The following is a 20196-nucleotide window of genomic DNA, read 5'->3' as shown; positions in this document are numbered from 1 at the left end:
ATTTTTTTTTTATTTTTTTTCTCTTTCTAATTTATAATTACCGGCAATCGGCGACCACTATTGATTGGGGTTCATCGGCAACTATTGAGTATCGATTCCTTACTCGGCGTTCATCAACGGTGAATGAGATGAGTTTCTGACGAAAAAGATAAGTAGATCTAAGTAGATTTACATCAAATCGGGCTAGATCCAAAAATAGTTGCCGAGATACAAACCTCTTTCTATATTTGTCTCTTTCCTTCGATATTTCAATTTTTTTTACTTTTTTTGTACTACACATTTCTATTTTCCTATTTTAATGAAGAAAATTTTCAAATTCTAAACAAGTTGTTTTTTAGTTTTATTTACAGGCAGTGAAAATTATAAAATTTTATAATTTTAGTTTTTTTGGTACTAAAACGAATAATTCTTCAGAACTGTAAAATTTTACAGTTTCATAATATGTTTTTTAATTTGATTAATAAGGATAAATGCTTAATAGAATTATGCTTTGAAACTATAACATTTTATAGCTTCAAAGTTTGTTTTTCAGTTTGACTAATAAGGATAAATATTTAATAGAATTATGTTTTGAAACTGTATCATTTTATAATTTCAAAGTTTGTTTTTGTTGGGTATACCTCCTTATTGGAGTGTGGGACCCAATTGATTTGTTAAAGAATTTTAATTTGACTTGATTTAGGTATAATATATTTTTATATATTATATTTGAGGAGACCCAATCCAATTTGGAAACAATTAGGGTTTGATTACAAAACCCTAGATTCCCAATATATATATATATATATATATTGTTTTGTGTGTGCCGCAGGTGAGAGGCAGTGGCCGAATTATATTTGTTTGGGTGCTTTTATTCTTGGGTATATACATTCAAGTTGGTGCATCTTTGTTTGGGAGCTTTGGTGAAGTTGATTTGGGTTGTTATTTTGGATCTTCTTCAACTCTGGTTCTGAAGATTTTGGTTCATCTATTTGGTGAGGTCTTTCCTCTTGTTTATTATTGATTATTTGGAATTCACCTAAGGGTGGTTTTGTGAGACCATTAGTGTCTCGTTTGTAATCGTTTGGAACTTATTTGGTTGATAGTGGAATCGGATTTCGATCCCGCGGATGTACCTCATATTGAGGGAACTACGTAAAAATTCTTGTGTTGCTTTTGATTTAATTTTTCCGCATTAGTTTTTATTCTCATTGATTGATTTACTTCTGGGGAATCACATCGATTTTCCCTAACAACTGGTATCAGAGCTTACGGTCTATTTGAGTTTATTTATTTGTGTAAATCAATGGAAGGGAATGTGGGTCGTATGTCTAGCTTCAATGGAAGTAATTGGGTAACTTGGAAAACTAAAATGGATGACCTATTATTTTGTAAAGATTTGTATGGACCCATTGAGGGTGATGGTGGCAAGCCCGAGGGTATGAAAGATGATGAATGGAATAGGCTTAATCGAAAAGCCGTTGGTGTTATCCGTCAATGGATTGATGACAGTGTGTTTCATCATGTTGCTACTGAAACTTCAGCACATGATTTATGGAAAAAATTAGAGAGTCTTTATAAAAGAAAATCAGCCACAAATAAAGCTTTTCTGTTTCGTAAGTTGGTTAATTTAAAATATAAAGAGGGCAGCCCTATTCCAGAACATCTGAATGAAATAAAGAGTATTGTTAACCAACTTGCTTCTATGAAAATTATTTTTGATGATGAGTTGCAGGCTTTGATGCTACTTAGTTCTTTGCCCGAAAGTTGGGAGACTTTGGTTGTGACCGTCAGTAATTCGGCGCTCGATGGAGTTGTCACAATGGGCCAAGTCACTAGTAGCTTGTTGAATGAAGAAACTAGAAGAAAATCAACGGGTTCCTCTCATTCGGAAGCATTTGTTGTGAAAGGCCGAAGCAAAACAAGGAGGAGGAGTAAGACTCCTCGTGGTCGTGATCAAAGCTGTGACAAATCAAAAGATAGTTCTTTTTCAAAGAAAGACATTGAGTGCTATCATTGCCATGAGAAAGGGCACATGAAGCGAGAATGCCGAAAGCTCAAGAATAAGGAGAAAAGGCGTGACAAAAGTGTGGATAAGAAGCAAGAAGACACAACAACAGTAACTACCAATGGTGATCTCATGGTCGTTTATGAAGATGATTGTATCAATTTTGTGGGCCAAGAGAGCAATTGGGTGATTGATTCTGGTGCTTCTTTTCACGTGACTTCTCGAGTTGATTTCTTCACTACCTACACCGAAGGAGATTATAGTTCTATTCGAATGGGTAATGAAGGTTTGTCCAAGATTATTGGTATGAGTAATGTTTGCTTGGAAACAAATTTGGGCTGCAAGTTGTTGCTTAAAGATGTGAGGCATGTTCCCGACATTCGCCTCAATTTGATCTCTACTGGGAAGCTAGATGATGAAGGCTTCAACAACAAATTTGGTGATGGAATATGGAAGCTCACAAATGGTTCTTTGGCGGTGGCTAAGTGTAAGAAGACTCATACACTTTATTCGATGCAAGGAAAAATTTGTAAAGGTGTTGTCAATGCACTTCAAGATGATACTTCTACCGAATTGTGGCACAAGCGGCTTGGCCACATGAGTGAAAAGGGGCCGCAAGTTTTGTTCAAGAAAAAGCTTTTACCCGGTTTGAAAGGTACACATCTTAAAACTTATGTTCATTGTTTGGCGGGTAAACAACATAGAGTTTCTTTTCATAAAAATGTTGCTTCTAGAAAAGAAAATGTTTTGGAGTTGATTCATTCGGATGTTTGTGGTCCTTTAAAAGTTAGAACACATGGTGGTGCATTTTATTTTGTTACTTTCATTGATGATTATTCAAGGAAAATTTGGGCTTTTCTTCTAAAAACTAAAGATCAAGTTTTAGAAGTATTTAAGCATTTTCAGGCCATGGTTGAAAGAGAAACATGACAGAAATTGAAGTGCATCCGATCAGACAATGGTGGTGAATACATTGGGCCATTTGATGAGTATTGTCGCAGCCAAGGTATTCGGCACCAAAAGACAGTTAAAAAGACTCCTCAACAAAATGGCATTGTCGAGAGGATGAACCGCACCATTGTGGAAAGAACAAGGTGTTTGCTTTCACAAGCTAAATTGCCAAGATCCTTTTGGGGTGAGGCATTGAAGACAACAGTTGACGTGATCAATTTGTCTCCTTCCTATCCTTTGAATGGTGATGTTCCAGAAAGAGTTTGGACCGGCAAAGATGTGTCTTATGAGCACTTGAGAGTGTTTGGTTGCCGAGCCTTTGTTCACATTCCAAAAGATGAGAGGTCCAAGCTTGATAGCAAGTCAAGACAATGTATTTTTCTTGGTTATGGGCGTGATGAATTTGGTTATAGATTGTGGGATCCGGTCGACAAGAAAGTCATTCGAAGCCGTGATGTTGTGTTTCTTGAAGACCAAACAATTGAAGACTTTGGCAAAGGTGATCAACCGGAGCCAAAAACTAGTGATCTTATTGACATGGATTTATCTCCTTCATCTTCAGTTGATGATGAAAACGGGGGAGATGTGCAGCCACCTATTGAAGATGTAGAGAATGATGCTAATCTTAATGAAGTTGAGCCAGAAATTGAGGAAGAGCATCCAACTCAAGAGCCACCACCACAACTTGAGTTAAGAAAATCTACAAGGGACCGACAACCTTCAAGAAAGTATCCTCCTAATGAATTTGTGTTGATTTCTGATCAATGGGAGCCGGAGAGCTACCAAGAAGCAATTGAGCATGCAAAAAAAGGTGATTGGAAAAGGCCATGAACGAGGAGATGAATTCCTTGCTTGAAAATCAGACTTATGATTTAGTGAAGTTGCCTAAAGGGAGGAAAATTTTGAAAAATAAGTGGGTTTTCAAATTGAAGAATGATGGCAAGAATTTGAGGTACAAGGCACGTCTTGTTGTGAAAGGTTTTGGGCAAAAGAAAGGTATTGATTTTGATGAGATTTTCTCGCCAGTTGTGAAGATGTCTTCTATTCGGGTTGTACTTGGCATGGCTGCAAGTTTGAACCTTGAAGTTGAGCAACTTGATGTGAAAACCGCATTTCTTCATGGTGATCTTGAAGAAGAAATTTACATGGAGCAACCGGAAGGTTTTGTAGAAAAAGGGAAAGAGAAATTTGTTTGCAGATTGAAGAAAAGTTCGTATGGCATCAAGCAAGCCCCGCGACAATGGTACAAAAAATTTGACTCTTTCATGATGAATAATGATTTTTCAAAAACCACTTCGGACCATTGTGTGTTTGTGATAAATTTTTCGGATGGTAAATTTATTATTCTTTTGCTCTATGTTGATGACATGTTAATTGTGGGTCAAGATTCTACCATGATTAACAAGTTGAAGTTAGAATTGAGTAAATCTTTTGCTATGAAAGATTTGGGGCCGGCAAAGCAAATCTTGGTATGAAAATTGTTCGTGATCGCAAAGAGGGGCTGATTTGGTTGTCTCAAGAAAGCTACATTGAAAAAGTTCTTGAGAGGTTCAATATGGATAAAGCAAAGTCGGTTGGTTGTCCACTTGCGAGTCACTTCAAGCTTAGTTCGAATCAATGTCCTACAAGTGAGAAAGACAAGGAAGAGATGTTGAAAGTTCCTTATGCTTCAGCAGTTGGTTCTTTGATGTACGCCATGGTTTGTACAAGGCCGGATATTGCTCACGCCGTTGGTGTGGTGAGTCGTTTTCTCTCTAATCCGGGTAAAGAACATTGGGCAGCGGTAAAATGGATTTTAATGTATCTTCGAGGGACTTCGAAGGTATGTTTGTGTTTTGGGGATGGTAAGCCGATGCTTGATGGGTTCACAGATTCTGACATGGCCGGTGATGTTGATTCTTGAAAATCTACTTCGGGGTATTTGATGACTTTTGCAGGGGGAGCTGTGGCATGGCAATCTAAATTACAAAAATGTGTTACTCTCTTAACTACCGAAGCTGAATTTATTGCCATTACGGAAGCTTGCAAAGAAGAGTTATGGCCGAAATTTTTTTTGCAAGAGTGGGGTTTGGAGCAAGAAAGGTATGTGCTTTATTGTGATAGTCAAAGTGCTATTCACTTGAGCAAAAATTCTACTTTTCATTCGAGATCGAAACACATTGATGTGAGATACCATTGGATTCGTGATGTGTTAGATTCGAAATTGTTACAACTCGAAAAGGTTCACACAGATGATAATATTTCAGATATGTTGACAAAGACTTTGTCGAGGGACAAACATTTAAAGTGTCGAACTTTGGCGGGTATGGTCGATGTCTCCGCCTAAGTCGGTAGGGGGAGAATTGTTGGGTATACCTCCTTATTGGAGTGTGGGACCCAATTGATTTGTTAAAGAATTTTAATTTGACTTGATTTAGGTATAATATATTTTTATATATTATATTTGAGGAGACCCAATCCAATTTGGAAACAATTAGGGTTTGATTACAAAACCCTAGATTCACAATATATATATATATATATATATTGTTTTGTGTGTGCCGCAGGTGAGAGGCAGTGGCCGAATTATATTTGTTTGGGTGCTTTTATTCTTGGGTATATACATTCAAGTTGGTGCATCTTTGTTTGGGAGCTTTGGTGAAGTTGATTTGGGTTGTTATTTTAGATCTTCTTCAACTCTGGTTCTGAAGATTTTGGTTCATCTATTTGGTGAGGTCTTTCCTCTTATTTATTTGTGATTATTTGGAATTCACCTAAGGGTGGTTTTGTGAGACCATTAGTGTCTCGTTTGGAACTTATTTGGTTGATAGTGGAATCGGATTTCGATCCCGTGGACGTACCTCACATTGAGGGAACCACGTACAAATTCTTGTGTTGCTTTTGATTTAATTTTTCCGCATTAGTTTTTATTCTCATTGATTGATTTATTTCTGGGGAATCACATCGATTTTCCCTAACAATTTTTTAGTTTGATCAATATTAGAGATTATTTGCTTAAACCCTACAAAATTGAAAATAACATATATATATATATATATATATTCTATTGTTGTTTATTGTTATTATGTTTTTTTCTTTTTCCAGTTTATTAATATTTAGCACATTTTGTTATTTTTTTGACTCCAATTTCTCAATTTATTCTTTTTTTTGGACAATATTTTGGATATTCCGATAAATTTTCGACGATATTCTTGACATCCAGCGAACATTCTAGATATTTCGGTGACTTCCGGTGATATTCAAAACATTCCGACGAATTTTCGGCAATACTCTAGCAACTTCCTGATGATATTGAATATTCTAATGAGTCTCCGGTGACCGTTTGATGGAAGTTTGGCAGTGGTGGGATGGAGCAGCATCTTTACATTAAAAAAAAAAAAAAAAATTGGTAATAATTAAAAATATATATAACTAATTGGTGCAAATGTTTTGTTTTGAGACTAGATGGATTTTAAATTTTATGTATGAGACATACGGGTAAGTTTCTCCTAAAATCTAGATGCATAGATCTTACTTAACACAATTTATTAATCGAGATGCGCATAAGTTGACCCGGATACCCAATTACCAAAATAAAAAAAAAAACTCAAACATTGTAAACTCTCAAGAGATATGAGAAGACATTAAAAACAGTAAACAGTCGATGTTGTGCTTCAGTAATAACAATGAAATGATCATTTAAATTTAGGAAATTAAAAAAAAAAATTAATTAATTATTCAACAATAATTGAAGCAGAACGACAAGAGAGAGAACCAAGGTTTGTGGTAAAATTCCATACTTAAAAAACTAAATCATTTATTAACTATTAAAATTTGTTAAAATATCCTTCTTCAATAATAATTTTTTTTCCCGAGTTGCTTTTTGTCAATGTCCTAAACATAAAGGGTTGACTCCGCAATGTTCTCCATCAATTACAAGGAGACCTCCTTTTTTAAAATAATAAATTTGTTTCCTACAGAAAAGACACCATTTTTTAAAATAGTAAAAATTCAATAACGCAAAAACAAATCAGAGAACTTGATACAGCTGTTTCGCATGAGGTGAGTTCCGCATCCATATAAGAATATTATATTTAATTTTGTAATTAATTTTTGTGTAAAGAGAAAAAAATTGTTTAAAGTAATAAGTGTCCAAATCCCACCCCTTAATATATTATAAATAGTAGCTAGTAGAAGTAACAACTCCTAGGGGTCGGTCAAATAGTAAAGATTTGAGGATAAAATCTAACATCTCGAGTTAGAGTCACCACAAAAATTACTAGAGAATAGCTTGGTCGTAAATTTCAAGACCTCTTAAGATTTATCCAGCATAAATTGACCCAGAAATCAATTATTATAAATTTTAAATAAAAAAATAATAGAAGGAATATGTGAGAGGGGGTCACTATTAGCATTGGAAAGATTCTGACAGCCGAATGCTACTTAAGAGTAAATTTCAAGCATATTCTGTCATTAGGTCTTATTATGTAACTTTTTTGTGATTATTATACTTGTCTGAAACCATTTCCTATATGTGCACAGTGCACAACCTCCAAAAAAAATGGCTTTAGAGGTCCGCATGATATGTTGTTTCTGTTTTTGTTATTTTTGATGAGCCTGTGATTGCTAATTACATAAAGGGTTTTGGTGCAATTTATTGCAAATAAAAATTAATAATAAAAATATGTAAGTTAAAATCAATCTTCTTAAATTCTCAATAACCAACTTATTTAAATTATTTTTTTATCATAAGAAAAAAAATTTGAGCTCATTTAACACATGCATGGATCCAATCCAACCACAAAATCATTAAAAGAAAAAGGAGATCTAACTACTGGGGTTAGTTAAATAATTTAAACCTGAAGTCATGTGCTCGACTCCCTGTCTCCTTCAATGTATCAAAAACGAAAAAAAAAAAAAAAAATTCTAAATTATAATAATTATTTTTTTACATAAACAAATATAATCCAATCATGTGGTTATAATTATTTAATTAAATTAATTTTTTTTCATATATAATTTGCTAAAGAAATCAAAAAAATTAAAATAAAATAAATTATTCAAATCATTGAGATGTATCCCATGGTAGGATCACAAATTAGAAAAAATTTGTCTCATTTTTAAAATTTATTGCGTAAAAAAAATATGATATATTTGCCATTAGACTTCTTCATAAAAATTTGAGTCACCATTATAGATTGGTAATATGGATACGTTAACTGAAATCCTATATAAACAAATAAATCTTACAAAATATTATGTGATAAAGAAATTTTAAAGGGTTTGACTTTTCTCAAATTGGTCATTTCGACTTGATATAATGTTTGGGCTTTATAGGCTTATTTTAGGACCAATTTGAGTGATCCTAGCGGTTCATTTTTTAGGACTCATTAAATAGAAAATATTCATGCAAAAAAATCAAATGGATCGGATATTGGTAACTATATATTTAAATCAAATTTGTATTACAAAAAATAGATGACTATTCTTGAAAATGTATTTGTCATCCATTTTAAAAAAAAGCAAATATGATTTGTACATATAGTTATTGATGTCCAATCATCTTTTGTATGAATATTTTATTCAATGAATCTTAAAAAGTGAATGGTTCAGATTATTGAAATCAGTTTTAAAATGAGTCTGCCAAGCCCAAGCGCTCTCTCAAGTTGAGATAGTTAAATTGTGAGAAACCAAACCTAATTTTAAAATTTAAAATAGAACTCACTTTTTTTTTTCTTTTTTTCTTTTTTTTTTTAAATGGGAAAAGCCATGAGGCAAATTACAAAATAGAACTCACTTTAATAATGTGATAAGTGTTACATCCGTAAGTAATAAAAAAATATAATAATAAATTTCATGCATTATTTTTACTTGCCATTAACACTCATGTATTATGGTTCCAATGTAAACTCTCCTCTACTATTGATCAGATTGCAAATTAAATGTGCAGATAAGGGGGCAGATTGTTAGATAAGTGCAGTCCATCTCTGTCCATTGCATCTAATCAATGCAGAATAATAGCCCTTTAACCATTTGGAAAAAAACCATAAACATAAACATAAAATACTGAGATGTTTCAACCATCCAGATGTGATTTTCTGATATTGCTTCATGGTGAAGTGTGGTATCATAAATTAAATGTGTTTGGGTCGAGAGAGTGCATGAACCAATGGTTGACCTCACTTCATCAGATTATGATTCGACCAAAAAAATAAATAAATTTAAATAAATAAATTATTTCGACAGTGAAAAGAAACTTTTGAAATGGTTTAAGGGAACAATAAGGTTAGGAGTTACATCTACTCAAATTTTTGCTAACAATCTTATTAAGACCTTATTTTGGAATGGTTTTTTTTTGGCTCAAATAGTTATTAATAAATACAAAATAAGCTAAAATAGTTAATAAGATAAAATGTCACAGCTAAACTATAGTCCTTTCACTTTTTCTCTTATAACTATTAAATCAACTACAAAAAAAAAAAAAAAAAAAACAACAACAATTATCATTCCAAATACAATTTTTTTAGCCACGGTAAAATAGTCAAAAAGCAAACTAAAATTGCTAAGTTCCTAAACGGGGCCTAAAAGTATCACTACAAGAAAAAACACTTTCTGTGACCAACATTTTGGTCGCGAAAAGTACCATATTTGGTCGCTAAAACCTTTTCGCGACTAAAATATGTTGGTCGCGAGTTGGTCGCTAAAGTTTCGTCACAGATAGTTTTCTGTGACCAAAAAAGCCTTTGGTCGCTAAAAGTGACCATTCGCGACCAAGTTTTTTGGTCGTGGAAAGTCCAATTCATATTAGCCAAAAGTAAACTTTTAGCAACCAAAGATAAGTTGGTCACCAAAAGTCAGCGCCTTGACCCAAAAAATATAATTCTTTTGTGCTCCCTGGGACTTGAACTCCTGACCAAGGAGTCACCATGCACCCAATCCACTCTGCCAATAACATACTTCTTGTTTATATTTGGCAAAAAAAATATATAACCCATAAAAATTAGGTTATATATTATTTTATAAAACTTTTAATGCCTAAATAGAAAAATAGCATGTAATTACTGTAGTATCATTTTTTTTTAAATTTAGCCTGCCATAACTTTCCGCGACCAACTTTTTTTTTTGGTCGCCAAAGGATAATCTTCCGCGACAAAAAAAGCCTCTGGTCACCAATAGTATACTTTCCGCGACCAACTTTTTTTTTTGTCGCCAAAAGGTGATCTTCCGCGACCAAAAAAGCTTTTGGTCGCCAATAGCATACTTTCCGCAACCAACTTTTTTTTTTGGTCGCCAAAGGGTAATCTTCCGCGACCAAAAAAGCCTTTGGTCGCCAATAGTATACTTTCCGCGACCAACTTTTTTTTTTGGTCGCCAAAGGGTATACTTTCCGTGACCAACTTTTTTTTTTGTCTCCAAAAGGTGATCTTCCGCGACCAAAAAAGCCTTTGGTCCCCAATAGTATACTTTCCGCGACCAACTTTTTTTTTTTGTCCCCAAAAAGTGATTTTCCGCGACCAAAAAGTTGTGGTCGCCAAAAGTTAAATTTTAGTCGCAGAAAGTGGACTATTTGCAACCAAAAAAAATAGGTAGTCGCCAAAAGTGTTTTTCTTGTAGTGTATACATGTACAAATATCATTAGATGTTTAAATATTATTGTTTTTTGATAGCCAATTACCTTGAACCTATTATATTTTTAGTAAGATTATTAGTATATGTAAAATTATTCTAAGTGAGATTAGTATTGCTAATGACAACCCTAATTGTCAATAAGAAATACTAAATGTCAAAAAAATTCTAATATAATACACTTTTCACATATCCTAAAACATTTTCATACGTTTCAATACAATTTTTACACATTTTTTTAACATTAAGGCTATTTTTAGTATTTCCCATAAGATTACGATCGCCATATTTTATTTTTATCAAAAATTATTTATTATTTCATCACCTATGAAGCACGGGACGAGTACGAATACTGGTACTGGTACTGGTACTGGTACGATATGAGTACGTTGATATGGTAAAATTCAAAAAAAATAGGGTACAGGTACGACTTGGTAGTACACTTGTAAAAAAATATTTATTTTTAATTTAGGGTAATGCAAAAATTAATTAAATGGTTTAATTTATTAAGATCCAACCTATAATTAACATTTAATGCCAAAAGTAAATGTATAAATCATAATTAAATGTCAATATATTAAATAACTTACAAACTATAGTTTAATTTTAAAATCATGTTAAGCAAAAAAATAAAAATAAAAAAGAAGTTTAGTGAAAGAAGTTTTATATCGGTAGTAGAAGAACATATTGTTTCAACTGAGGTACGGTACGGTTTGGATATATACTAAGTACGTCTGAGTATGCCAAAAATTAAGAAGAAAAAATTTGAATACATATTTTGTGTACCCGGTTCATATGCATATAGGTACCTGATACGAGTACGACACATTTTTCAAAATACTCATACTTCACATTTCATCACCCTACTATATAGATCCAATCAACACATCATGTGGTAAACCAAAACATGGAGTAGAGAACTTTTTTGTTAGTTTGTTGATCAAGAAAAAAACAAAGAAAAAGAAAGGGAAAAGATTATATAATTCTCCATCATAAAACACCCAAATAGCATATATGAAGAAAAGACAGAGAATCGAATTAAAAACTTTTTGTTAGTTTGTTAAGCAAAGAGAAAGAAAGGAAAAAGATGGGCTTGGGGATTTTTCAAAAAGTACTAGTGACTTATGTTGAAATTTTATACCTTCCTTCAAGAACCTCAAATTAATTAATTCTCAGTCTATGTAGAGCATGGTTGTAAAATTTAGTGTTTTTTTGATTAAGTGATTGTTGAGTTTGTACTTTATTGTATGTTTGTTGTATGGTGTTATTGGCTTTTTCTTACATAATTAATCATTCATTTTGATGTAAACTTGTGATATTGTAAAATATCTCCTACTGATTGAAATAATAATAATAATAATAAATAACAAAATTGATAACAACAACCAAGTACATAAGAACTTTTAAATTTATCAATTACCAAAAATATAATTAATTGTACATTACAAAAAGTTCCTGTGTTATAATCAAACAATTAAATTTGGCTTGTATTAATTATAATAAAAATAAAATGAATTCTAAATCATTAACTATCAATGTTGGTAATTTGGGGGCTTTCTATGTAATTTTCATTTGAGGAAACCTTCTATGTAATTTTTTTGTATATATAAAAAAAAAAAAAAAAAAATTCATTTTGCATCCAACTGATCTGTCCTGAAAATTATTGAGTGTAATGATGACACCATCTTATGTGGTATCACCAGTCAATAAAAAGTCGCAAATGCATTAAGTGGTCAACCCTTATCTCCCGCTCACCCAATAATATTGTGATCCTTACCACAAATCAATAATACTCATTGGATGATGTTACTTCCACGTAATATCATTATCACATCCAATATTTATTTATCTATGCTAAACAAACTCATCAATTACTTGTATAATAAATGTAAATCTATAAAGCAATGAAAATGGGCAAATTTGATTAATTGAATACAGAAGAAAAGTTAATAGAAGAAGAAGAGAGAATTAAATAAAAGATGTGGTTTTGTCAATAAATGAAGAAGAAATAAGTTACTACTACTACAAGGAAAGGAAGTAACAACTAATAACATTAAAGAAGGTGGTGCATGCAAACCAATGTGCAATTAAGGAGGATGAGAACACACTCAACTTTTAAACATTTTAGTCACAATAAATTACTAACTATTAAGTTAAGTGGGCAAGCCATGACAAGTACCTGTATGGTTGATGCACTCTCCTCCTCACCCCATCCCCACTTGCCCATGCTCACTTGTGTGTCCCTACCTATAGACCTTATTCCCACCACCTTTTTGGTGAGAGGGAAAGAGTTTTTAGATTAAAAAAAATATTTTATGTAAGGAATATATTTTGTTGGTGTATTAATTTTTTAAAAATAAATTAGTTTATATATTGACAATGTAAGCGAATAATTAATACATATTATCTTATTGGTTTAAAATGGTGGATTTTATATCGAAATATGTGGGCTTCACAATTTCAGAATAATTAAATTAAATGTTTAAACTCTATTTTTTTATATGTATGTTGGCTTTACTTTGTGGGTCTCACATTTATGTAAAAAAAAATGTGTACATCGTGATATTTATAAACTCAGAAGGAAAAAAAAAAGAAAAGAAAAGTATTCTAAAATATAAATTGGAAGTTGCAATCCAATTCTATCAATGAAGAGAAAAGCTTGAGGGGAAATTTGTTTTTAAAAGAAAAAAGTAATAATGGGTTTGCTTGAAAGCCAAACGATTCTCAGTGATTTTCCTCATATACTTGCATCTTTTTTCACTCAAACAATACTAGTAGTACTTTTCTTTTTAAGAGGACATGGTGTGAATGAGGTGGAGCATGCTTTTAACGTGCAATCCCCCTTGCTTTAATGCTTGTTTTTATTCGTGATTTCGTGCTCTCTAAACTGTGACCAATTACAGTGTGAAACCGACTTCAAATACGTTACCACCTCTAATTCTTCAACTCTATATAATTAGCTACTTTTACATTAATATAATATGGCATTATTAATTGCAAGTCATTTTATTTTTATTTTTTTTGAGCGTTTAATAGTTGCTTGAGTTTGACATCTTTTGGATTTGGAAAAAAAAAAAAAAAATTAATAATAAAATTGTATGTAAATTTTTGGGAGTGGTGACATATATTATCCTACTTGACAACAAATAATGTAGCACTAATCAGTTTTTTCTTAATATATAGTTTCTTTCAAAAATGAAATCAATAACGCAAAAATAAATAGAGTGATAATATGGGACTTTCCTTTTTTTTCCATTAAATGTTGTTAGGCACAATTAATAAACTGGCAAGGCACATTTAAAGCACTTAAAAAGTACAAGGTACTTTGAGATCACATTTATTTTATTTTTTAAAAAATGTTTTAGTAACAAATAATTAAAGAATAGAATATAATGATATATAGATAAAAAAATTTATACATAATTTCTATACATAACAACGTGCTCAATGCAACTATTCACTTTAAATCAAAATACTCACAAAAATGATATTTATTTACTAAAATAGCATTGCCATATTATTCTTGTATGAATTTTATATATGGATAGTATTTTTCAAATTCTTTTATTATGAGGTGAATTGTACCTTTTTATGAGCATCACACCAATGAAAAAGGATTCTATTCGATTTTATGATTAGTTTGTGTGCAAGTTAACAATTTTTTTTTTTTGAAAAATGCTACATAATTTTTTTCATCACAAATTGATGTAGCACTTATTATATTAATAAGTTTGGCTCTATTCCGCATTTCAAAGAGTAAAAATATACAAATCTAAAGTTTATATAATTTTTTTTTACAAAACAATGTTGCATAAAAAAAAGAAAAAGAGAAAATCAATGTAGATGATTTTATTTACAAACACGACATTAGCATGTTATTCTTACACTATTTTTTGTATGAATTTTCTATATGAATAGGATTTTGGGTAAATTACACTTTATTTTTTTAAAACTATCACTAAATATTACTTTAACCCTCTACTAAAAAATATTACAGTTTACCAAATTCAACTACCAATTCATATCAATAAGAATCTTTAGTACAAAATAAATATAAAATAATAATAATAATAAAATAAAAAAAAAGATCACAATGATACAAATTGATAGTATGACTTATTTTAACTGAGAAAGATAATGTGATAGGGAAGTAATACTTTAAAGGAAATAAAATGATTTTTTTTTTTTAATTTTCTATATTAATTTATTATTTTTAAACAAGTTGAAAACGCAAGGAAGACTGGTGGGAGGGAGACTCGCGATTCACGGTAACTGTTCACGAGAGCTGCTTTTTGACTCCAAACACTCCCTTGTTTGTTTTTTCACCATTTTCACATTCACTCACTCTCTTCCTCACTTCCCTCACTCCTTCCTAATTCCTATATATATCATCCCCCTCTCTCCCACCTCTCTTCCTCCATTGCCCACTCTAATTTCCCTCTCTCATACTCTCTTACTTTCTTCTCTTCTCAATTCACCTCTTTTTAGTGCTCTTTTAGGACATGGAATCCCCAGAAGAATTCACAGCCTCTAACGATCACACTTTCATCATCAAAGGTAAGCGCACCAAGCGCCCCAGGCCTTCCTCCCCCTTCGGCCCTGCCGCCGCGGTCACCTCTAGCTTCTCAAGCGCCGACGGTGGTTATTGGTCCATTCAATCTCCCGCATCTTCCGGTGAGATATCTACGGCCACCGACGAAGACGAAGACATGGCTAATTGCCTAATTCTTTTAGCCCAAGGCGGTGTTGTTGGTTCCAAGCAAGTCGAAGCCACGGCCGCCGATGAGGTTGAGGAGGGTACAACCACCGCCACAACCACCGCTGGCAAACCTGGATTCTATGTCTACGAGTGCAAGACATGTAACCGGACTTTCCCTTCCTTCCAAGCTCTCGGTGGCCACCGAGCCAGTCATAAAAAGCCCAAAACCACCGTGGAAGAGAAGAGATCACCGCTTCCGATCTCTCCACCGCCATCGAACCACGATGATGAAGAAGAAGAGAGCCAATTTATCAAGATCAGCCCACCCCTTCCGCTTCCAATTGCCACAAAAGCTTCACAATCACATAACAATCAGAATAAGTCCAAGGTACATGAGTGTTCGATATGCGGATCGGAGTTTTCGTCCGGGCAAGCCTTGGGCGGTCATATGAGACGACACAGGGCGGCTCCGAATACTCGAACCACCATGAGCATCATCGATACAAGCAATACTGTAATTATGGAATCTCAGGAAGAAGAAGAAGAAAGTGAGAAACCGAGACACAGGTTAACACTGGATCTCAACCTACCTGCACCATTAGAGGATGATCATCATCATCAGGTTCATCATCGTCATAGAGATACCAATAAGTTTCAGTTCACAACAACAACCAACAAACCACATCTCGTCTTCTCCGCGGCGGCCTTGGTCGATTGCCATTACTAGCAGGAGGAGAATGAAAAAATACACACAAAAAAAAAAGGGTTCAGACCAGATCAAATGTGAATTATTTACTTCTATTATTAATCAACCATTATGCATAATAATTATTAATTCTTTGAATTTGTTGTTTATTTTTTTATTTTTATTTATTTTTCTTTCCCAATGTTGATGATCTACTTGAATTCTTTGAGTAAGTAAGTGGTTAGTATTCATGGTTGCCTTTCATTCACGAAAAGTGAGTGATGGAGCATCTTTATTTATTTATTTATTTCTTTCTTTCTTTCTTTCTTTCTAGTGGGAGAGGGATGTCATGGTTAGGGTTTGGCATCACCACCACCACAACCGAAAGTCGTGGATTAGGTTCTTCTCGTTGTTGTTGTTGTTTTTTTTTTTTTTTTTTTTTCCTTCAGTAATACTACGTATTTAAAAAAAAAAAACATTAAAAATAAAATGTGAGTTAAATATATTTTTAAACAACTTCTAAAATATTATTGTTTGAAGTACTTAGTTTTTTCCTTTTTTATTATATAATGAAAAAAAAAAAAAAACTCACTAGGTCTGTGGTGTGTTTCAATAAATGACAAGAATAAATGGATAGGAAAGCTGAGTTGGGTAACTGCCTTTTTCCCATGTGTACCTATCTGTATTTTCTTTTTGCTTATAAAACTAGTTAATGTTTCCATGTTGATGCTAATTTGTGAATGGTTCACCTCACTCAGCTACTTGTAGCTCTCAAAGCCTCTCAGCCCACCCATTACACACCCCTCATCAATCAATTGATGACTCTTCCTTTCTTCTCAAGTTACTTAATTAAGGTCTCGTTCGGTAAGTGTCCTTTTTAGTTAAAAATTCAAAAAATTATTAAAAAAATCAAAAAATCAACAACTCATATCAAAAAAATTTTCTTTTTACTTTTTGCAGATCTCTTTGTAAAAAGTCAAAAAGTCATCTCAAAATACTAGTTTTTTTTTAAATCACATTTTAATCAAAAAATTAAAAAATTACTAAAAAAACCTGTTCCCAATCGACCTAACTGATCCAAATGATCTAGTGTGTGTGTGGGGGGGGGGGGGGGGGAGTGTGGACACACATATTGGGTCCATCCGCATCTCACTCTCCTTCATTCTCATTTTCATTTCAGTTTTCATTTCATATATATATATATATATATATATGAAAAAATCACACACTAGTGGTGTGTCAGAGAAAAAATTACGAAAAATTTGATAAAATATATAAATATTAATAATTATAATTATAATTTTTTGTCTTATTATGTAATAATTGTTCAAAATATCTCCAGAATAGTAATTTCCCCTATATATTATCCACTGTCCATTAGTGTACCAAAAATAGAGACTGTCATCTTATGTCACACATGTACAGTTGGGTATGAAGTCTAGGAATATTAGTGTTTTTTTTCTTATTCTCTGCTGTGGTTTTGTTTTGGTAGCTCACTAACTGTAGGCTATCAACTTGATTTAATTTCCCATTAAAATGTTGCGTGAGATATAAGCTGTTGTCATTAAGGGGAGGTTATGCTTTGAGAGAGAGAGAGAGAGAGAGAGAGAGAGAGAGAGAGGGTGGGTGACTTAACTCACTATGATCTTCAAAGTGTTTGTTATGTACACGTTTGGGTGAATATTGGTAAGCCAAGCCAAGCATGTGGGCACATTGCGTGAGATGTCCAAATGCAATGTGTGTGTGTGAGAGAGAGAGAGAAAGAGAGAAGAGGCATTGACATTGGCACATGTAGTGGGGGGCTACCTTGTCAATATAACCTCCCTATATTCTCTTATTCATATTATTTCAGTTAATCTTAAATAATAAGACCTAATATTTATATATTACGTACAAATGTTTCTCTTCATTGGCCACTCAACTATTCAAAGAGACATATTAATTGAGAATTATATTCAAAGAATAATATTGTGATGATCAAATTTTTGTATTGAATTTTGAAGTATCATATTTATGGATACATGAATGACATGTAAAATGTCATGTCAGATAAAAATAAATTTTGTATAAAGTTTAGATACTTTAACCCATTGTATGTTCTGAGATTGTGTTTGTTTGGGAAAGTAATTGACAATTTTCACATATTTTATATATCTTATACGAGCGACTATTGAGTCCCATAGAAAATAGTGGAATGTAAAAAAATTAAGAAAAATTCAGGTTAAGAGATTAAAACACCAAGAAGTTTTGAAGTATATAATTTCTAATCAAACAATTGGACATAACGCTTTTAGATAAGATAAGACCTATTGAATGTGTAAATTTCATCTCATGCAAAAGAAATTTGATTTCGTGATCGGATTTTGTACATTGAAGAACTAAAATGCCAAATGTCACCAAGGCAAAAGCTTAATACTGTGTTTGATTAAGAGATTTGATGAGGAATTTAAAAAGAAAAAAAGGAAAGGTAAGTAAAATGTGAATAAAATATATCTGCATGTCACTTAATTTCACACCCTTTTTTTTTTCTTCTAAATTTCTACTCAAATCCTCAAACCTAATAAGGCGTACGTGTTTCGGTCTGTTGCCTACCAAATTGATTGATTTTTGTGGCTCATAAACACCCCCATACAATTTCAGAGCCTGCAAATGGTTTCATATTATTAACTAACTATCAGCCCAACACATGAGAAAGTGACAGCAACAGCACAACAATGTGCATGGCTTTGTAAGGGCAAATCAGTAAATGAAATGCCAAGTGGCGTGCATCCCAACTTGATAGCAGGTTGGTTGGCTTGGCTATGAAAATTTTGCAGGCTTTCCATTGGAGAGTAAATTATAAATAACTGCATTAATTATTAAAAGGCCCTTTTTATTATCGCCACTCCTCACTATGCTTCCATATAGTGTGCGTTGTGTTTCAACTTTCAAAGTCGGCAATATGGGATGGTCTAGCTAGCTACATATGTATATAATATGTTTAATTAAAAAGCCCTTTTTATTATCGCCACTCCTCACTATGCTTCCATATAGTGTGTGTTGTGTTTCAACTTTCAAAGTGGGCAATATGGGATGCTCTAGCTAGCTACATATGTATGATATGTTTAATTAATTTGATTAGGTGATGGAGACAAAAGGGCTTCAAGTTGTTTGAAGCTTGTGACTTGTCTTCTCCCCTAAGTTATATATTCTAAATAAATTCTAAGAATATTTATGGCATTTGCCGGCCATTTATACTATACACTAGCATTATATTAGGGTTGCAAATAAGGATATGAATCTTTTCTAGTATTTTTTCATCAAGTAGTTGATGCAAATGTTATAATTCAATAGTTAGACATTCGTCACTAGTTGTAATCTTATCACTGACAATAGTTTTTGGATCAAGTGTTGAAGAAAATTCTCAACCTGAAAGTAAATTTTTATTCAATCAAAAATACGTGTTGTTCCTGATAAAAGAAAAATTGCAACATATATTAAGCGAGTTTTTTTTTTTTTTTTTTTTTTTTGTCTCCCAATCACCTAGCAAATGTGAGTCAATATATCTCATCTATAAAAAATTTCACTACTTGATTGATTTAAAACATCACGTAAACAATGCTACATGATGCATTGAACTACTAAATAATCACGTTTTCAACCAAAAATTAGGGCTAACTATAAGAAGAAAGACCTCGTTTGTTTTCAGAAGTAAAATGAAGGAGATTCATAATGAGGAAATTATTAGTGAGGAGATTGATAGTGAGAGGATTAAGTAAAATTGTGTTTGTTTTGATAACAGTTGTTAGTGTAAGGATTGTTAAATTATTTTTATATAAAATAATAAAACAAATAAAAAATACAAAAACATTAAACATTAATATTCAAAAAAAAATGCCTAACATGTAAAAAATTAAAAGAAATAAAAAAATTTCAGAAAAAAGTAAAACAAATAAAACAATGATGTTTACTTAATAAAAAATATAAAAAATTAAACATTAATGTTAAAAACAACATGTAAAAAATAAAAATAAAAATAAATAAAAAATTTCTAATCCTTCGGACTATTTTTCTAATATCATCTCTACATCTTCCATTCAAATCCCTCTTCCAAGACCTATCCTAATATTGAAGGATTAGGAGTCTCCTCCCCGTCTCTCAAAACAAACACCCCATATAGAATCCCACCTTACTATCAATCTCAATCATCTACCTATAACCCCAAACAAACGGGGCCTAATGGTACATAAATTAACAAATTTTACAATTTTTTTCTTTTTACTCATGGGT

General features: G+C 32.3%; 1 protein-coding gene across 1 annotated transcript; it reads left to right on the top strand.

Annotated features, from left to right (window-relative positions):
• Nucleotides 1-14545: 14545 nt before the first annotated feature.
• Nucleotides 14546-16086, top strand: LOC114267309 (zinc finger protein ZAT5). The gene has a single exon (XM_028208345.2). It carries the CDS (start codon nucleotides 15046-15048, stop codon nucleotides 15967-15969), a length of 924 nt encoding a protein of 307 aa, XP_028064146.2. The 5' UTR covers nucleotides 14546-15045; the 3' UTR covers nucleotides 15970-16086.
• Nucleotides 16087-20196: the final 4110 nt, after the last annotated feature.

This window comes from Camellia sinensis, chromosome 14 (assembly GCF_055761805.1).
Source record: "Camellia sinensis isolate YWXY chromosome 14, ASM5576180v1, whole genome shotgun sequence".
Classification (NCBI taxonomy): Eukaryota; Viridiplantae; Streptophyta; class Magnoliopsida; order Ericales; family Theaceae; genus Camellia; species Camellia sinensis.
This window is presented reverse-complemented; position numbering and strand designations above follow the sequence as displayed.